Consider the following 15,783-nt stretch of genomic DNA (forward strand, 5'->3'; position numbering starts at 1 on the left):
AAAGCTTTATAAATTAGAACTAGTACAAAAGATTAACTGGAGGTAGGACAATTCTATTAATGCACGTAAAATATGCCTGTTTGAAAGGTCGTAGATGCCTTGCAAATTGCAAATTGCAAATTTCTATATTTTCAGCGTGGACCAACGACCACGAATGGACAGGAGAGTGGGAGAAAAAAAAAAAGCAAAAAAGGAAACCTTGAAAGTTGGAATCAATACCAAAAGTGCATGCTTGAAACTTGAAAGGTATCCAATCGTGTTTCCTTTGCATCAAGTAAGTAGTCTTGCAATATTAATGAATTGTTAACACGCTTAAATTATTATATTTATAAGTATACGTACTAATAATTATTATCTTATTTTATAATTATATATCTTTTCTATTTAATTGTATTTTTTTAAAGTATTAATAGTACTTGAAATCAATTTTAACGTGTTTCATTTGAGCACTCGTTAAACATATCCGTGATTAAATGCTGACATGCTTAATGCATCGCGTGGTGTCTTTTGCTTATATAGGGATGAGGCCGGCGCAGCCTATGGTTAAGCCATTCCAGCTCTTGCCAAAGCTGTGCAATAGCTCAAGTGTTTTGCTATAATATAAAAAAAGGTAACTTATACGGATGCAAAGTTTTTAGAATTAATTTCACTTTGCATCTCTAAATTTATATCATCTTTTTAATTTGCATTTTAGACTTCGATTTTGAACACTTTGCATTGTAAACTCTTAATTTTACATACTTTATACCGTAAATTCTCCGATTTATCCCATTTAAATCCAATCAATGATTACATTTTTCAAAATTAATGAGATAAAGAACAGTAAAAATTAATGACAATGAACCATTTTGTTCCAACTACGATCCCTTAATTTTTTGACCATTTTTAGCACATTATCCTTCATTTAAATGGTCTCAATTACTAATAGATTATTGACATTTTTTTAATATTATAACTAATCCACTATGATGGATTTTAAACTAACTGATTAAAAAGAACATAAATTATTAGATCGATGAACAGCACTAACCAATCATTTGATCAAGCTCACAAGTCACAACTGTGATATTTTGAACAAATTAAGAACTCACTGATTATTTCTGGTCTTAATGCTTCACCACTATACTAAAGCTTCATTTACAAAGATTTATTGTATGTTTTGGTGCTTCATAATACATAGCCTTGTAGAAATTCATTTGTTCAAAAAAAGGTAAAGGAAAAAAGGGTTAATTAGAAGCTAGTTATCCCTTGCCAATCCGTTAATTTCTGTCACAAAGAATGAAAAATTAGATATCCAAATGGTAACGATCAGATAAAAAATCGGCAAACATTTTTGAGTTTACTTCCATGAACGGCCTCAGATAGGTTTATTCGTTATTATCTGGAATAGTGCCAAAAACAGGAAAAACAAAGTCCAACTATTACATGAAGGATATATCGACGAATCTGCAGAAATCAAAAGCCAAGCCAGGGCAACGATTAAGAAAATCTTGAAAAAAAAAAACTTCAGCTTTTATTGGCTCCTGGCTGAGCCATGAGCTCCGTGATTAATCAAATCAATCAAGAATAATCTTGATTCCACCAATGGTCACAGCATCAAATCCAACTCGTGGAACCAAAGTCACCATCACATGTTCATCATCTTCAGCATCCAAATCTTCCAAAATCTCAGTCAATGACAGATTCAGATGAGTCTTGATCTTCTTCCCATGCTTATGCTTATGAGGAACATTCACAAAGCTTCCAGCAAACTCGGTATTCTCCGGCGTGCTCTTCGGATCATCTTCATCATTAATGTATATGTCAAACTTGGCAAATGCATCTCTCTCCACTTCAATCTTTTCAATCACCAAAATTTCTTCCTTTTCGTCTTTCTCCTTCTTGCTTCTCTTCTTCTTCGGCCTCTTAACCATGACTTTGATTATCTTGTCCAGCTTTGCTGGGAAGATATCTCTAGGTGAATGGCTATGGTCAGCAGCATTTGCCACCACAAGTTTCTTGACTTTCCTCGCTACCTTTGTCAGGCGGGGCGTTGGACGAGAATTCAACCATGGAGTATCCACAGTTTGATAGCTATACCCAAGCTTGGTTGTGTCCAAACAATCTCGGACTCTTACACGAACCATTTGAGCATTTTCATCATAGAACACGAATGAAGCGTTTAGCCAATCCGTGTCAGTGATATCCTGACGCCTTCCACCCAAAGTTTTCCACAAAGTCCACATTCTATCAATGTTGGAATGATGAGCATAGAAAATAGGGTCTCTACCGGCCGAGTAAAAGTTGCCCATGTCCTCTAGATTAGGCTGAGTTCTGTCACCTGTCCACACGTGGACTGGTCCATGAGGGATGTTTTCAAGTTGACCAGCTCCTGGATCAGGATCATCACCGGCGCGATATGGGCTGCCAAAGAATAGCCGGGGAGTCCTGGAATTCGATACCATTTGGCGGTACATGATAGTGTAATTTTGGGACAATTGCTGGCTATCAGAGATGTTGGAATCGGTTCCATTGAAATCCAAGTCTATCATTGTTGGAGGCTGGTGGCTGCCGTCGCGAAGAGTATCATAGAGTGGAGAAGTAGGGTCAGTGTATATATCAGGCAGACGCATTCCACCTTGAGCATCCCAGTTCCAAAATGGCATGGCAAAAGTTGGATCGTTGATCAACTTTCCCAAGATTCTCTCGTAGAAGTACAAATAGTACCGATGAAATGGAAGGAAAAGCCAAGAGTTGTGAACTTGAAGCTCAAGATTTGGGAATCCAACTTGATCATAGGCTCCATCACAATAAGCACAGTGAACATTTGCCTGTTGTTTGAAACTTCTGGGATCATCATCAGGAAGGGCTTTCATGAGTTGTACTGCCCTCTGAAACTTTGCTATGTATGCTTCATCAACAAGATGAGCAGCTGGTCTAACGCGTAGAGTATTAGATGGTGCAGGAAGCTTGAAATCCACAATGGTGGTTGCCGGCGGAGGGCAGCAATTGGTTGGTGCAGCGCCGGAGGGCAAGTCGGCTGGGCCGCATTTCGAGACATCAGGGCCTTGTATTGGGGCTGCGAGGGCAAAGGGATCAGCGGCAAGACTAGCCGCACCATATAGCCCACCTAAACCGATGAGTACATTTCTCCTAGATGCATTTCTTTCTCCATTTGTGGCTTGGCAAGAAACCTTGAAATGATGGTTACGTTTTTTGGTCGCGGAAATGTGAAAGGTCTTGGCTAGGAAAGGAGAGTAGTGCAAACTGGAAAGGGTGGTGGCAGAAGTGCAGGCAGTGGAAGTTGAAAGAGATGCCATGGTTCCAACTGAGGTGTAATCTTATGGTCATTCTACCCATATTTATAGCATATTAGTGTAGCAATACTGGTTCATTCATGCACAGCCTGTAATGGGACTTTTCTCCTCGGGCTGGTTTCCCTAGTTGACAAAGATAAACAAGTAATCTATAAAATCACGTGGGATGAACTAACTTAGCAAAGGAAGTTTCCTAAGCCAATTTTTCCAATTTTCTTTGTATCTGGGAAAAGAAGAAAAACAAAAGAAATAAAAGTGAGAAAATCAGGGTACATGTTCACAAAGAAACTTCTGGCTTTAGATCTTACTTTAACTAGTTGTTGACCGAAAACGGATTTGGTACAAATCTGATTCATACAAAATGTGAACACTCCATTTTTATTTTTTTTTTGGATTCCTGTCTAATTTCTTGGAATAGAAGTAGAAAGTGGACACATATAGGCTCTTTTAATTTGACTATTATTGCGTATAAGCATAGTATTTTAATTAGTGATTAAGCAGCCCGGGCTGCTAGTGCTTGCAGAGTATGCTGCTATATATGACCATAAGGAAAGAAAAAAAAAATCAAAGCACGCAAGAGATATTATAATAACATAACTGTGGTGATTGACGTAAGGACTACCAAAACCTCTAGTTATTTATTTAGTGATATCAACAATCGGTGATTAGTTTCACCAAAACCTTTGTTTTTCTAGGTCTGATAATATCAATTTTAAACAGTTAATGACAAGAAAAAATTTGTCATCAAGATGTGGTGCTAAGTGGAACTATGACAATTAATTGCGTAATGCGTCAGTATCTCATCTAAGGGTTTTGATTTAATTATGTATTTTTATAAATTTATTCTTTGGATCGAATGGCTTTTGACTGATTATTGTTGGTTTAATTAATGCACAAAGGGAAAAACTTCCACAGCCAGCAGTGACCACCCTACCAGTTTTCTGTCTATTCAGATCTTTCAAGTTGTAGTCAATGAGAATTATATGTTATATTATCTTTTAAAAGATAAATTAAGTAATTTATTGGATGTGCATTGAAACTACTTGTTTAATTTATATTCTCCAGTCAAGATCTGATCTGAATTGGGTTTTTTTTTTCTTCTCTTTTCTTTTCTTTTCCACCTACCCTTAATTCAAATGAGTCGGATCAGACTCACCTTCACGACTATCATTGTTATCAATTTATTTTGCATTTGCACGTTAGCTTCCTCCGGCCATTCACTATTTGAATCTCAATACGGTGCCATGCAAGTTTTTTCAATTAGGTGGAGGGCAAATATAAAGATCCTCAAAAACTGAATGAAGTTCTTTTTTCTTGTTTTTTGGGAAGTATTATGACAACGTAAAAAACAAAAAACCGATGTCAGAATTGTTCTTGGCAATATTCGGCTTGTTTATGATTTTTTTAAAAATATTTTTAGAATTGGAGCTTAGTTGTTTGTAGAAAGAGCTGAAAAGAGAATTACTTTCTCAAAGCAGTAAAATGCTGACAACATTTTCTAATGGAAGCTTATTTGAGCAATTTCGTGATGTTTAAGTATACTCTTTTCTCAAAATTCATATCCGTCACTTGTTGCTTACGAAAAGGAGAAAAAATGCCCTTTGACTAAGTGAAAGTAAAGGCGCAATTTCAACTCCATTAAAGAAAAAATACTCACGGAACGAGGCTGGTCAGAAACGTTGTTATTCAATACAGTAGAATCACATAATTCAGAATATTAATACACATTTCTTCGCAGCTATTAATTATTCAAAGCACAACAATCTTGATACCACCTATTGTCAAAGCATCACAACCGCTACGTGGAATTAAAGTTACCAACACATGATCATCTTCTTCAGCATCCAAATCTTCCAAAATCTCTGTTATGACCAACTTCACTTCAGTCTTGATCTTCTTCCCATGATTATGCCTATGTGGAACGTTCAAAAAGCTCCCGGCAAATTCAGTCTTGTCCGGCCCGCTCTTGATGGCGTCCTCGTCATTAATAAACACGTCAAACTTGGCAAATACATCCCTCTCCACTTCAATCTTTTCAATAATCAAAACTTCCTCTTTCTCCTCTTTCACCTTCTTTTTCCTCTTCGTCTTTGGCCTCTTAACCATAACCTTCACTGCCTTCTCTAGCCTTACTGGGAAGACATCTTTATCCATTTGCGTGTCCGCTGCATTTGCCACCCCAAGCTTCTTTATCTTCCTCGAAACTCTGGTTAGACGAGGGGTAGGAAGAGAATTCAACCATGGATTATCCACGGCTTGATATGTATAACCAAGCTTGGTGGTGTCCAAACAGTCGCGAACTTTTACGCGGACCATTTCAGCATTTTCATCGTAGAAGAGAAATGATGCATCAATCCAATCAGGATCTGTGATATCTTGCCGCCTTCCTCCAAGAGTTTTCCATACATTCCATAGCCTATCCAGATTGGAGTGATGAGCATAGAACATGGGGTCTCGAGCAGCCGAGTAAAAGTTCCCCATATCCTCCCCATTAGGTTGATTTCTGTCGCCAGTCCATACATGAACTGATCCATGAGGGATGTTCTCAAGCGAACCGGCTCCGGGGTCAGGATCATCACCAGCCCGATAAGGGCTGCCAAAAAAGAGCCTGGCAGTCCTGGAATTCACCATCATTTGTCTGTACATGGTTATCAAGTTTTGAGACACTTGTAATTGATCATCCATAGAAGTGTCAAAGCCATTGTAGTTCAAGTCAATTATTGTTGGTGGCTGATGATTGGTGTCGCGAAGACTATCATAGAGTGGAGAATCAGGGTCAGAATAGAATCCAGGTAATTGCATCCCATCAGAATTGTCCCAGTTCCAAAATGGTATGGCGAAATTTGGATCATTAATGAGGCTTCCCAAGATTTTCTCGAAGAAGTATAAGTAACACCGATGAAATGGGAAGAAGAGCCATGAGTTGTGTACTTGAAGTTCAAGATTTGGAAATCCAACTTGATTATAAGCACCATCACAGTAGGCACAATGTACCTTGGCTTGTTGATTGAAACTTCTTGGATCATCGTCAGGAAGGGCTTTCATCCGTTGTATGGCGTCTGCAAACTTCGCTATGTATTCGCCGTCGACTAGGTGAGCAGCAGGCCTAACACGCAGGTTAGTAGATGTTGGAGGAAGCTTGAAATCGACTATGTTTGTGGGGAGTGGAGGGCAACAATTGGTTGGTGTGGCTCCACTGGGCAATTTTGCTGCACCGCATTGAGTAATATCAGGTGCTGATATCGGTGCCGCATAGACAAAAGGTTTAGGGTCTGTTTGATAACATAAAAAAGTGCTGAATCTGAATTTTTTCAGACATTCGGATGTTTTGAGTGTTTGATAAATGAAAATCTATTTGCTGAACTTGTTAAGCAGTGCTGAACCTGTGTGTATTTTTTTCAGCACAGGAATCCTAACTGAATGCTTAATTCTGATAAGAATCAATAGAATTACTTCAACTACCTTATCTTATCTACCAAATCTACCCTTGTTTGTTAATTATGTTCAAAATTCTTATCTAATTAAACAACATAATATTCTCTATCTAACAATTTTTAGTTTCTCTTTTCTCCCTTTTTAATGACTTTCACATCTTCTCCATACTCCTCATATAATATATTTCATCTTTTATATTAATTTGATTTAAAAATAAATATTGTCATTTTCATACCTAACAATTTTAAACTAATTAAATCATAGATTCTATTTCTTTTTTGAATGAAAGGATATAAGGGCAAAATTGTCAAATTAAACTTATTAAGCATTCAGCTATAAATATTTATCAAACAGCATAAATAGGTTTAGCATTAAAATTCAGACATTCATATATTTTTTTCAGTGCTTAAAATTCAGTAAATTAATTATTTCAGTATTCAGATTTCAGAATTCAGACTTCAGAATTCAGATTCAGTTTTATCAAATGGAACCTTAGTAACAAAAGTACAGGCTGCACCATATAGTCCTCCTAAACCAATAAGAACATTTCTACGATCGAACTTCCCAAGGGAAGGATCCTCGGCTTTTGAATTGTTTAGTTGGTTTTGTTCATCATCTCTGGCATGGCAAGACAGCCTAAGAAGGTAAGGATTGCGCTTTTTGCTTATTGAGGGGTTTTTCAAAATGTTAGTTATGAAAGGGGAGAGAAATTTCCAATTTTGTGATGAATTTTAAAAAAATTCTACAAAAGGGGTGATTTTGGTGGGATATTCCGTAGGGGGGTCTTCGCATTCCGAGCTCAGCTCTATTGAACTCGCATTCCCGGAATGCGAGCTCTACTTATTGAGCACAGCTCTATTGAGCTCGCATTCCGCTCTATTTATTGAGCTCGCATTCCACGAATGCGAGCTTAAGTATAATTTAATTTTTTTTGCTTTTTTTTTGGGAGCTAGAGAATTTTTTCCAGAAAATAGTAAGAGCTAAATGCGAGCTCCTAAATGTTTTTTTTTTAAATTCTTCAAATAGCTCGCATTTGGTAAATTTGACCTCCAAAAATGGTATTTAATTTTTTTGTTAGATTTCGCATTTATAAGTATGACTTTCAGAAAATTAAATTCAAACTTGCTAGAAAAAAAATTTAAAATGAAATTTACGAGCTCCCAAAAAAATGTAAAATTAACTGTAAATGTTGTTTGTTTTGTAGAATTTGCCTTTACTAAAATGCTATCGGTAGTAAAATCTTATTTTAAAAGCTCTACTAAAATCTTATATTTCGGAAAAATGTTAGAGAAATGTTATTTAAAAATCTGTAATTAGCAGAGGAATAAATTTTTTTTATTTTAAAACTTGCACGTGCCTAAAGTCATCAAATATGTGCTCTAAAAAAAAACATATTTCTTTTATATTAAAAAAAATTGGTAATTGTACGGTTATTATAATACATTTAAATGGTGGAAAAAGTACACATGCATAGTTCTTTCTATCTATTTCATATATCAATGTAAAAATAGAATGAAATTGTTAACATGTAAGGTGTTGACTATATTTTATGAAAAAAATACTAACTTTTTTTCCTTTTTTATGAAATAAATTTTTTTTATCAAATTCTAATTTTCCTTTGTTATTAATGAATCGTATTTATTTGTTGACACCGATGAATATTAGTTATAAGAATGTAATAGTTAATAGTCATTAATATCTGTTACAATTTCAACTGTAATTTTAGAAATTTCATAACGCAATGTTATTTTAAAAAATTATATAAGTTATTTTTATGAAGTGCATGTTATTTGTTTGGTAGTTGAAAAGGAAAAGAAAAAGAAATTTCACGGAAAGCTCACTGCAGTGACCTCGCATTCCCGGAATGCGAACACCCCATTTGTAGAAAAACCTGCAAAAACCGCCCCAGTTGTAGAATGACTTTTTTTTTTCATTATAAACTAAGAATTCACCCTGAAAGGGGAATAATCCATGCTGGAACAGGTGGAGGAAGGATAGGTGGCATTGATGCTGGTGAGAGGTGTAAGAGAAGCCATGATTTGAAAGTGTAATTCTTGACAACTACTGGAGTTCGGAGCTCTATTTATAGTGGTCTAAATTCATAAGCTGAGATTTTGATATGCAGGCATTCATAGTTGGCCGTAATTAAACTATTGTAATCCTCGTTAGTTGAGATTAACTGGCTTTTAGATGAAGTTTTCTTCATAATTTTCTTGCTTGTCAATGCCGTTAAGCCGTTAATGACTATATACACATATCCTTAAATTAATTCGTCTTACTTCTCCAAAGTCCAATCTTCTCAGTCCATGCATGGCGGGAACATGCATGCTAGTATGCTACGTTACTGTGACCTTAGTTTACAAGTCATAACCTCCAAAAATCCAGCAAAGTAACTTGATCAGCTTGTTATTGCTTATTCAAAATTCCTTGCTGAGATATGTAATATGTTGTTACCCATGCTATATCAATACAAAAGAGTAAATTGTCTAGTCAACCCGTATACTTTTAAGATTAATTTTCTATACATTTTAATCATTGGATACATGACACATAATTCAAATTTTAATTTGAAACTCAAGTTTTGTAAATGTGTTATACATCCAACCATAATAGTGTCTAAAATTTCAGTATATATAAAATTTACTTATACTTTTAACCCTTACACTATATTATATATCATTTAAGCTCTTAAACAAGTTAATCTGTAAGTTTTTGACTATTTTGTCAATTTTTACTATTTGACATAATGAAATGCAGGGACAAAATTGTCGCTTCACAAAAAACAAACTGCGAGAAGATGAGTAAAAGGATCGTCCTACCATATTTCTTGTCATTCTTACTAAATCTTATAAAAGTTAAGGCTAAAGGGTAGGCAAACCAACATGAAAGAGAAGGAAAAAGAGCCAAAAGCTCATCGTCCCATCATTTTTTTATGGAGGAACTGTCCTTCCATTCCATTAGCTCAAAAAATAGAAATTGATAGCAAAGCTGAAAGCTTACACATTAACTTGTCTAAGAGTTTGATCAATACATAGTAGTTTAGGGGTCAAAACTATATAAAAGTAATAGTTTAGGAGTCAGTTGGGCAATTTACTCATTACAATAGGCAAATGTTCTCATATAAAAGTATAAAATATAGTAAGTGTGGGTGAACCTTAATTTATCAGAATTCAAGGGTACATATTGAGGAAGGCCTCCCTCCAAAAATTTAGAAACTATGGCATGGTCCAATTCTCAAATGATTTTGAATAACAATCTTATTTTCTGATTCCAAAATATTGCATTAATTTTTCTGTTCTCAATTGTTTCTCATTTTCAAAAACAAAATCAGAGGCTAAAATTATCCATTTTGCCGCCTAGTTTTCATTTTTCAACATTTCTGCTGGCAGGATGGAGAAGGTGAAGAGGGACAAGAATAGCAATGATGACGACTGTATATTAAGTTTGGAGCTAATATATTTGGTTGTCTAATTCATAGGCTGAGACTTTGAGAGTACTTGAAAATATTCCAGATGAAGCTTTCCTTCTTAAGTTTCATGCTTCTCAAATTTCAAGATCTTCATACCACATTCATGCATGGCCAGAGTACAAGGCTTCAATCTGAACGATTACAAGCTAGCCATAACCTCCATAGATCCACCCTACAAGTTGATCAGCTGGTAAAGAAGTACCTAGCTTCCCTGATTCCTTGGCACGTTGTATATTGCGTGCCATATACCGAACGTACCTTCGGCAGCCTCATAGATCTGCGACATTAACAAGAAGATCCAACAGTTGATTAGTTTTCACTCATGTGTTCTCCCCACTTGTTCCAAAGAGCTAAGTACTTTAAATAAATATTTGATTAATATAGTATCTTGCAGCAAGTCATGAAATTAAGCCTTCACAGATGCAGTTTATCTATTGGTTGGCAAGCTTTCAATCAACAAGAGGGAGAACAAGTTTCTTTAATTCCCATTTTTTATCCTATTTTAGGTGATTTGTATCTTTAATCCCCATTTGATTTTTAATTTACTTAAGATTTTCTTTTAACCGAGTTCTTTTCCTGAGTAATGAGCATGTATTCAAGAACTTACTTGGCCATGCATCTTTTTCATGTATCTTTTCCACATTCTAAACCATTTGTCCCCTAAACCTTAATTACTGATGATTTTGAATATTCTTGTGGAGCTCAAGTAATTTAGAAATAGAGATAAGCAACTGTAAGTATTCGTGTATTTGGAATTTGAAAGTAAATTTTAGAAGTTTGATCGAGTCTTAAGCGACTTGGTTGAACAAGAGTATTGAACCTGTCATAGCTATTTGGAAAAAAAAAATTTTGTGGATGTAAGTGCAATAAAGTTTGTACAAGAGGAAAAAAGAAAGAAAAAACCTCATTTACATAAATAAAAAAAAACCACCAACTATTTACGTAGCTAAAGCATTGAAATAATAATTCCCATTCCAAAGCCAGGTCCCAACTCTGCTTAGTCATAGGTACCTTATTCCATCTGTGTACTGCATGCTGAACCTCATCCACTATGACTGCCAAAATGCCATATAGAGTGTTTGCTGCATTTTGACTCTGGCAGATTTTATAAGCTGTCGCTGTAAAAAGCAAACGTTTGAGTCCGTCAGCAAAGGAGGTAGATTTCCAACGATGAACTTTTCCAACGTCATCTAACAAATAGTTCCCTCTGAAAGTTAGGAACATAGCCTGCACTTTCTCCCAAATGCCATGCGTGGCTTTGCATTGAAAGAAAAGATGTTATATGGACTCTTCAGCTTGCAAGCAAAACAAGCCGTTACTGTCCTGCAAAACTATACCCCATCTCTGCGCAGCATATCAAATGTATTTAGTCGTTTCTTGTATAACGGCCATAAAATGAAAGAAAGCCGAGGAACACAGCTTCTTTGTTGGCATATTAAATCAAGGTTCAAAATTAGAAATTTTCATGTTATTATTTAGTAGTGTTTTAATCAAGTTAGGGTTTTAGCAATTCTACTAGAGTCAAGTTATAGTAGTTTTATTGTTTAAAAATTAATATCTCATTAGGAGGCGTCTAATCTATAAATAAGTGTGTTTAGTTGAGAAGAGTGAATGATTGAAAGTCTTATTCTTATGATCTGATTAATAGATTATCGGTGGTATTATTCCTCTTCTCTCACATATATTTATATGTATGTAAATTACCTCCCCATATATATATATATATATATATTAATTTTATGAAATATATCTTCTATATATTTTTAGTGAATTTTTTGAGTTCTACATTCTTTTCCAAACTAAAGGATACCAGGACACTAGAAGTGTCAAAATGGGTGATTTGGACGGATTTCGGTAAGTTGAAATAGGTAATGGGTATAAGTGAGTCAATTCATTTATACCCATTTAATTAAATAGGTAAGTCAAAAAATGAGTTGGGTAACCCAATTACCCATTTATAACCCCTTTATTTTAATTTTTTGTAAACTCAGTTAAATTCATTTTTGCAAACTAAATTATCAATTTATATCAACCTTTGCACCCATCATTAGTTTTAAATATTTATTTATAATACTCAATAAACCTAATTACCAATTTTTCCCATCCGTTCTCTATGTCGCAAATTACATACTATTTAATAATTGAACAATAAGAATATAAAAATTTGAACTAAGTACTATGAAAGTTAACATAAAAACTTAATCCAAAAATTTTGGACCCCTAGTATTTTTTCACGTGTAAATTTAAATTTTCATTTTAGAAAGTTAGGAAAAGTGGTTAAAACTTGTCATAAATTGGTAATGCTGAAAATTGAGTAAGTTAACAAACTACGAGAAAATAAAATCATAAGATAAAATCAACAAATAATAATAATAATGAAACAAAAGTAGTTAACATCATGACAAAATGAAAATTCTAAAAAAAAATTAAGAAGGATATCTATCTGCGTAAAAAATGCATCAAATGTCTGTTAAAGCTGAAAAATAAAATATTTCACTATATACAAGGGTTTAGCAATATTAATGCATGAAAGTCTCCAACAATGAGTTCAATAATCAAACACAAGCCTCAAATTTCTTCTAAATAGGTGGGGGAAAAAGAGGAGGTCTGGGGGAAGATAATTCTAAATGAGTTAATTAAATTTGGTGGGTTATAAATGAGTATTATTAGATAACCCATTTAAATACCCATTTATACCCATACGCAAAAACTTATACTTTGTGATCCCCTTGATCACTTGAGCAAATTTAAGATACTCATATCCATCTATTCATGGACGAGTATACATAAATTTAATTAAATGGATTTGTTTGCCACCTATACATGACACTTTACTATGTGATCCCCTCGACCACTTGAGAGCAGATTTAATAGTGAAATTAGCAGAAGCATGAGCAGCCCAATAAGTGCCATCTTCCCGATCAGGCAAAGGCACTCAGGAGTAGCTTCTATTAATTCCTTTACTTCTTGATCAGGTAAAGGCACTCATAGATTGCAAGGCTGAGGTATGGACTCATAAATAAACCGGTAAAAAAGAAGAAAAAGAAGAAGAAGAACTGAGAGAGGGAGAGAGATTTGAAGTTTTGGCTTGTCACCAATCCTCATAACATTAGTTAAGTAAGACATGAGTAATTGTTCTTTTGGAAACGTAAAATTAAATTAACTTACTGTATAAATGCAAGAAAGCATAATAAAAGTATCTGTGCTAACCACACATGATAACCATAATAAAATGCTTTAAATTTCATTACTTGGTGAAAGATAACACAAACAAGAACTTAGAAACAATGGACGAAAGTACTAAATGGACAACTAAGGGAAACAAATGAAAGAAAATGCACAACTAGTCCCCTACATTGCACTTTTTTTTAGTTGCTCACAGATTTTTCATCTACCTTCATCCTCAAAATGTTCAATACACAAGTTAGGCTGCGTTGTGATAGTTGCTTCTGGACTTGATTTCAAACAAGTTTCATTGTCAATGTATTTTAATAAGTTACTTGAAAACTCACAATGTCCAAACACAGCTTAAGTTGTTTGTTCAAATTTAATTTAGAACCACTTTTTTTTTCTTGCCTGAATTGGTCCCACTCCCATCACAGGCTAGTAAGTTGAGGTCTAATAATGAAAATGTACCTCTTCTTCTCCAACAAAGATATGTATGCATATCATTCAGGACCAAATTGTTTCTCTTCAAATATGCGAGGATCAATTGCATGAAAATTTTGCATGCGAGGTGCTAAAAAATAATGCGAGGACAAATGTGCAAGCATTCCCAATGTAAATTCTATTCATAAGAAATTTATTGTGAGTAACTGAAGAAAAAACATTTAATAGCTCATTAAACAGCATAACGTATATCCACATCTCATAAAAACCATCCATTACTACTCAATTTTCTCAAGTGCTGTTTAATGTGGATTTTTAACTCAACCCCGTCTAGATACGTTAAATTAAAGGCTTATATTGGATCACAAGTACCAGATATAAAGGTAAGCACAAACCTTCATTTGCAGACATCCTATAAAATTGGAACATAATTCTCCTACCACATATCCAGAAAACACACCAAAAATGGCTCTTAATCTTCACCCTCTCCTCCTCACAATCCTAGTACTACCGGTGGTCTTCCCTTTCTCAGAAGCCTACAGACCAGTCGAAGTAGGCAGGAACCCGATTAATGTAAACGACCCTCATGTAATAGAGATTGCAAAATTTGCAATAAGTTGGCGCAATGCTGTATCCTCTACCCGTTTCCAGTTTCGAAAAGTGATCAAAGGAGAGCGACAAGTTGCTCCAGGAGTTACGGGCGTTAACTACAATCTTGTTATCTTGGCGAAGGCAGCAGATGCTCCCCTTTACTGTGAGGTTGCTGTTTTTGACAGAGAATGGGAGAATCTTAGGATACTCACTTCCTTCAGAGAAATCCCTGCTGGTGATGCATTGGCGCCCGCATTGGCACCGGGAAGTTGGTGAATGGAGATATATGATGGGGAGAAAATTACTATACAAGGAATGGAAATGACTTGTACATCAGGACACTTGTATGGTAATTTCTAAGAAAAAAATAAACTTATATATGGATTTCTCTACATTATAGTAAAGCAGTCTAGCAATGCTTCAATTTCATATGGACCATATTGTTACAATCTTTATAAAAAAAAAAAAAAAATTCTTTCTTAAGGTGTATTTTGTACATGGTGGTTAGCAAATTATGAATTTTATTGACATGAAAATCTAGAGAAAACGAAAAACTGCTAACAATTCAAGAAATCAAAGTTATTATCTGCAAAAGTACGTTAATCCCTTTGTTGGGAAAAGAAACCGGTTAGAAAGAAAAAAAAATGGTTATTTAATTCTGTGAGTAAAGCTTAGGGTTATAAGTTCTTGGACATAAGGTACAAGCATTATCTGACAAAATGTATACTCAAATTTTGAGCCCTATAGAGAAATAAGGAATATTAATGGTGACAACTTCTAAAGTTAAAAGGGAAACTTCTCAAACTGATAAAACTTTTATTTTTTTAACCTTTTGTTTTACCATCCCAACCCTTTTTGTTTTACCATCCCAACCCTTTTTGTATCCTTCTTATCTCCAATTGTTAGACACAGTATTCAAATCTTGAACCTAATAGAAAAGAAATCTCAAATTGAGTAGCTTGATTTATTATGTCAATAAAAATGTTACAATGCCAACTTTGGTCAAGCGAATAATGTAGATTCCCTTTTAATGTAATGAACCTAGTGGGAAGCTTAATTTACCGGTAGGGGTGATTGAAGGCGCGGCCGAAAATTACATGTAATTAATTATGCTAGTAACTTATTGAGATTTGAGAATCTAGTGACTATGGTGAAGAAAAAATTTATTCTTTCTTTAAAAGAGACCTATTAAAACAATGTTGAGCTCGTTAATCTTGAATCTCATGCTTAGTTTCGTCCCCCTATTTCAAATTCTTGACTCTACCACAAACTAGTTAGAAGAATAAGAGATTGGTATGAAGGTGAGATTGAAGAGGTAGGTCAATTACAAAACTTAAAATAAATTTTTATGTTATTATATGTACAATTATGTATTGTATACTT

General features: G+C 34.7%; 3 protein-coding genes across 3 annotated transcripts; 1 reads left to right on the forward strand and 2 right to left on the reverse strand.

The window, feature by feature from the left end:
* Positions 1-1,338: 1,338 nt before the first annotated feature.
* Positions 1,339-3,413, reverse strand: LOC113730934 (polyphenol oxidase, chloroplastic). Its single transcript, XM_027255932.2, has one exon. It carries the CDS (start codon positions 3,297-3,299, stop codon positions 1,557-1,559), a length of 1,743 nt encoding a protein of 580 aa, XP_027111733.1. The 5' UTR covers positions 3,300-3,413; the 3' UTR covers positions 1,339-1,556.
* Positions 3,414-5,045: 1,632 nt separating this feature from the next.
* LOC113728557 (polyphenol oxidase, chloroplastic-like) lies at positions 5,046-11,542 on the reverse strand. Its single transcript, XM_072077377.1, has 4 exons — positions 11,538-11,542; positions 11,212-11,407; positions 10,459-10,477; positions 5,046-6,568 (listed from the first exon to the last, which is right to left on the reverse strand). Exons 1-4 carry the CDS (start codon positions 11,540-11,542, stop codon positions 5,046-5,048), a joined length of 1,743 nt encoding a protein of 580 aa, XP_071933478.1.
* Positions 11,543-14,274: 2,732 nt separating this feature from the next.
* Positions 14,275-14,676, forward strand: LOC113728558 (cysteine proteinase inhibitor 1). Its single transcript, XM_027252954.1, has one exon. It carries the CDS (start codon positions 14,275-14,277, stop codon positions 14,674-14,676), a length of 402 nt encoding a protein of 133 aa, XP_027108755.1.
* The last annotated feature ends 1,107 nt before the right edge of the window (positions 14,677-15,783 follow it).

The sequence above is a fragment of the Coffea arabica genome, chromosome 2e (assembly GCF_036785885.1).
Source record: "Coffea arabica cultivar ET-39 chromosome 2e, Coffea Arabica ET-39 HiFi, whole genome shotgun sequence".
Taxonomy (NCBI): domain Eukaryota; kingdom Viridiplantae; phylum Streptophyta; class Magnoliopsida; order Gentianales; family Rubiaceae; genus Coffea; species Coffea arabica.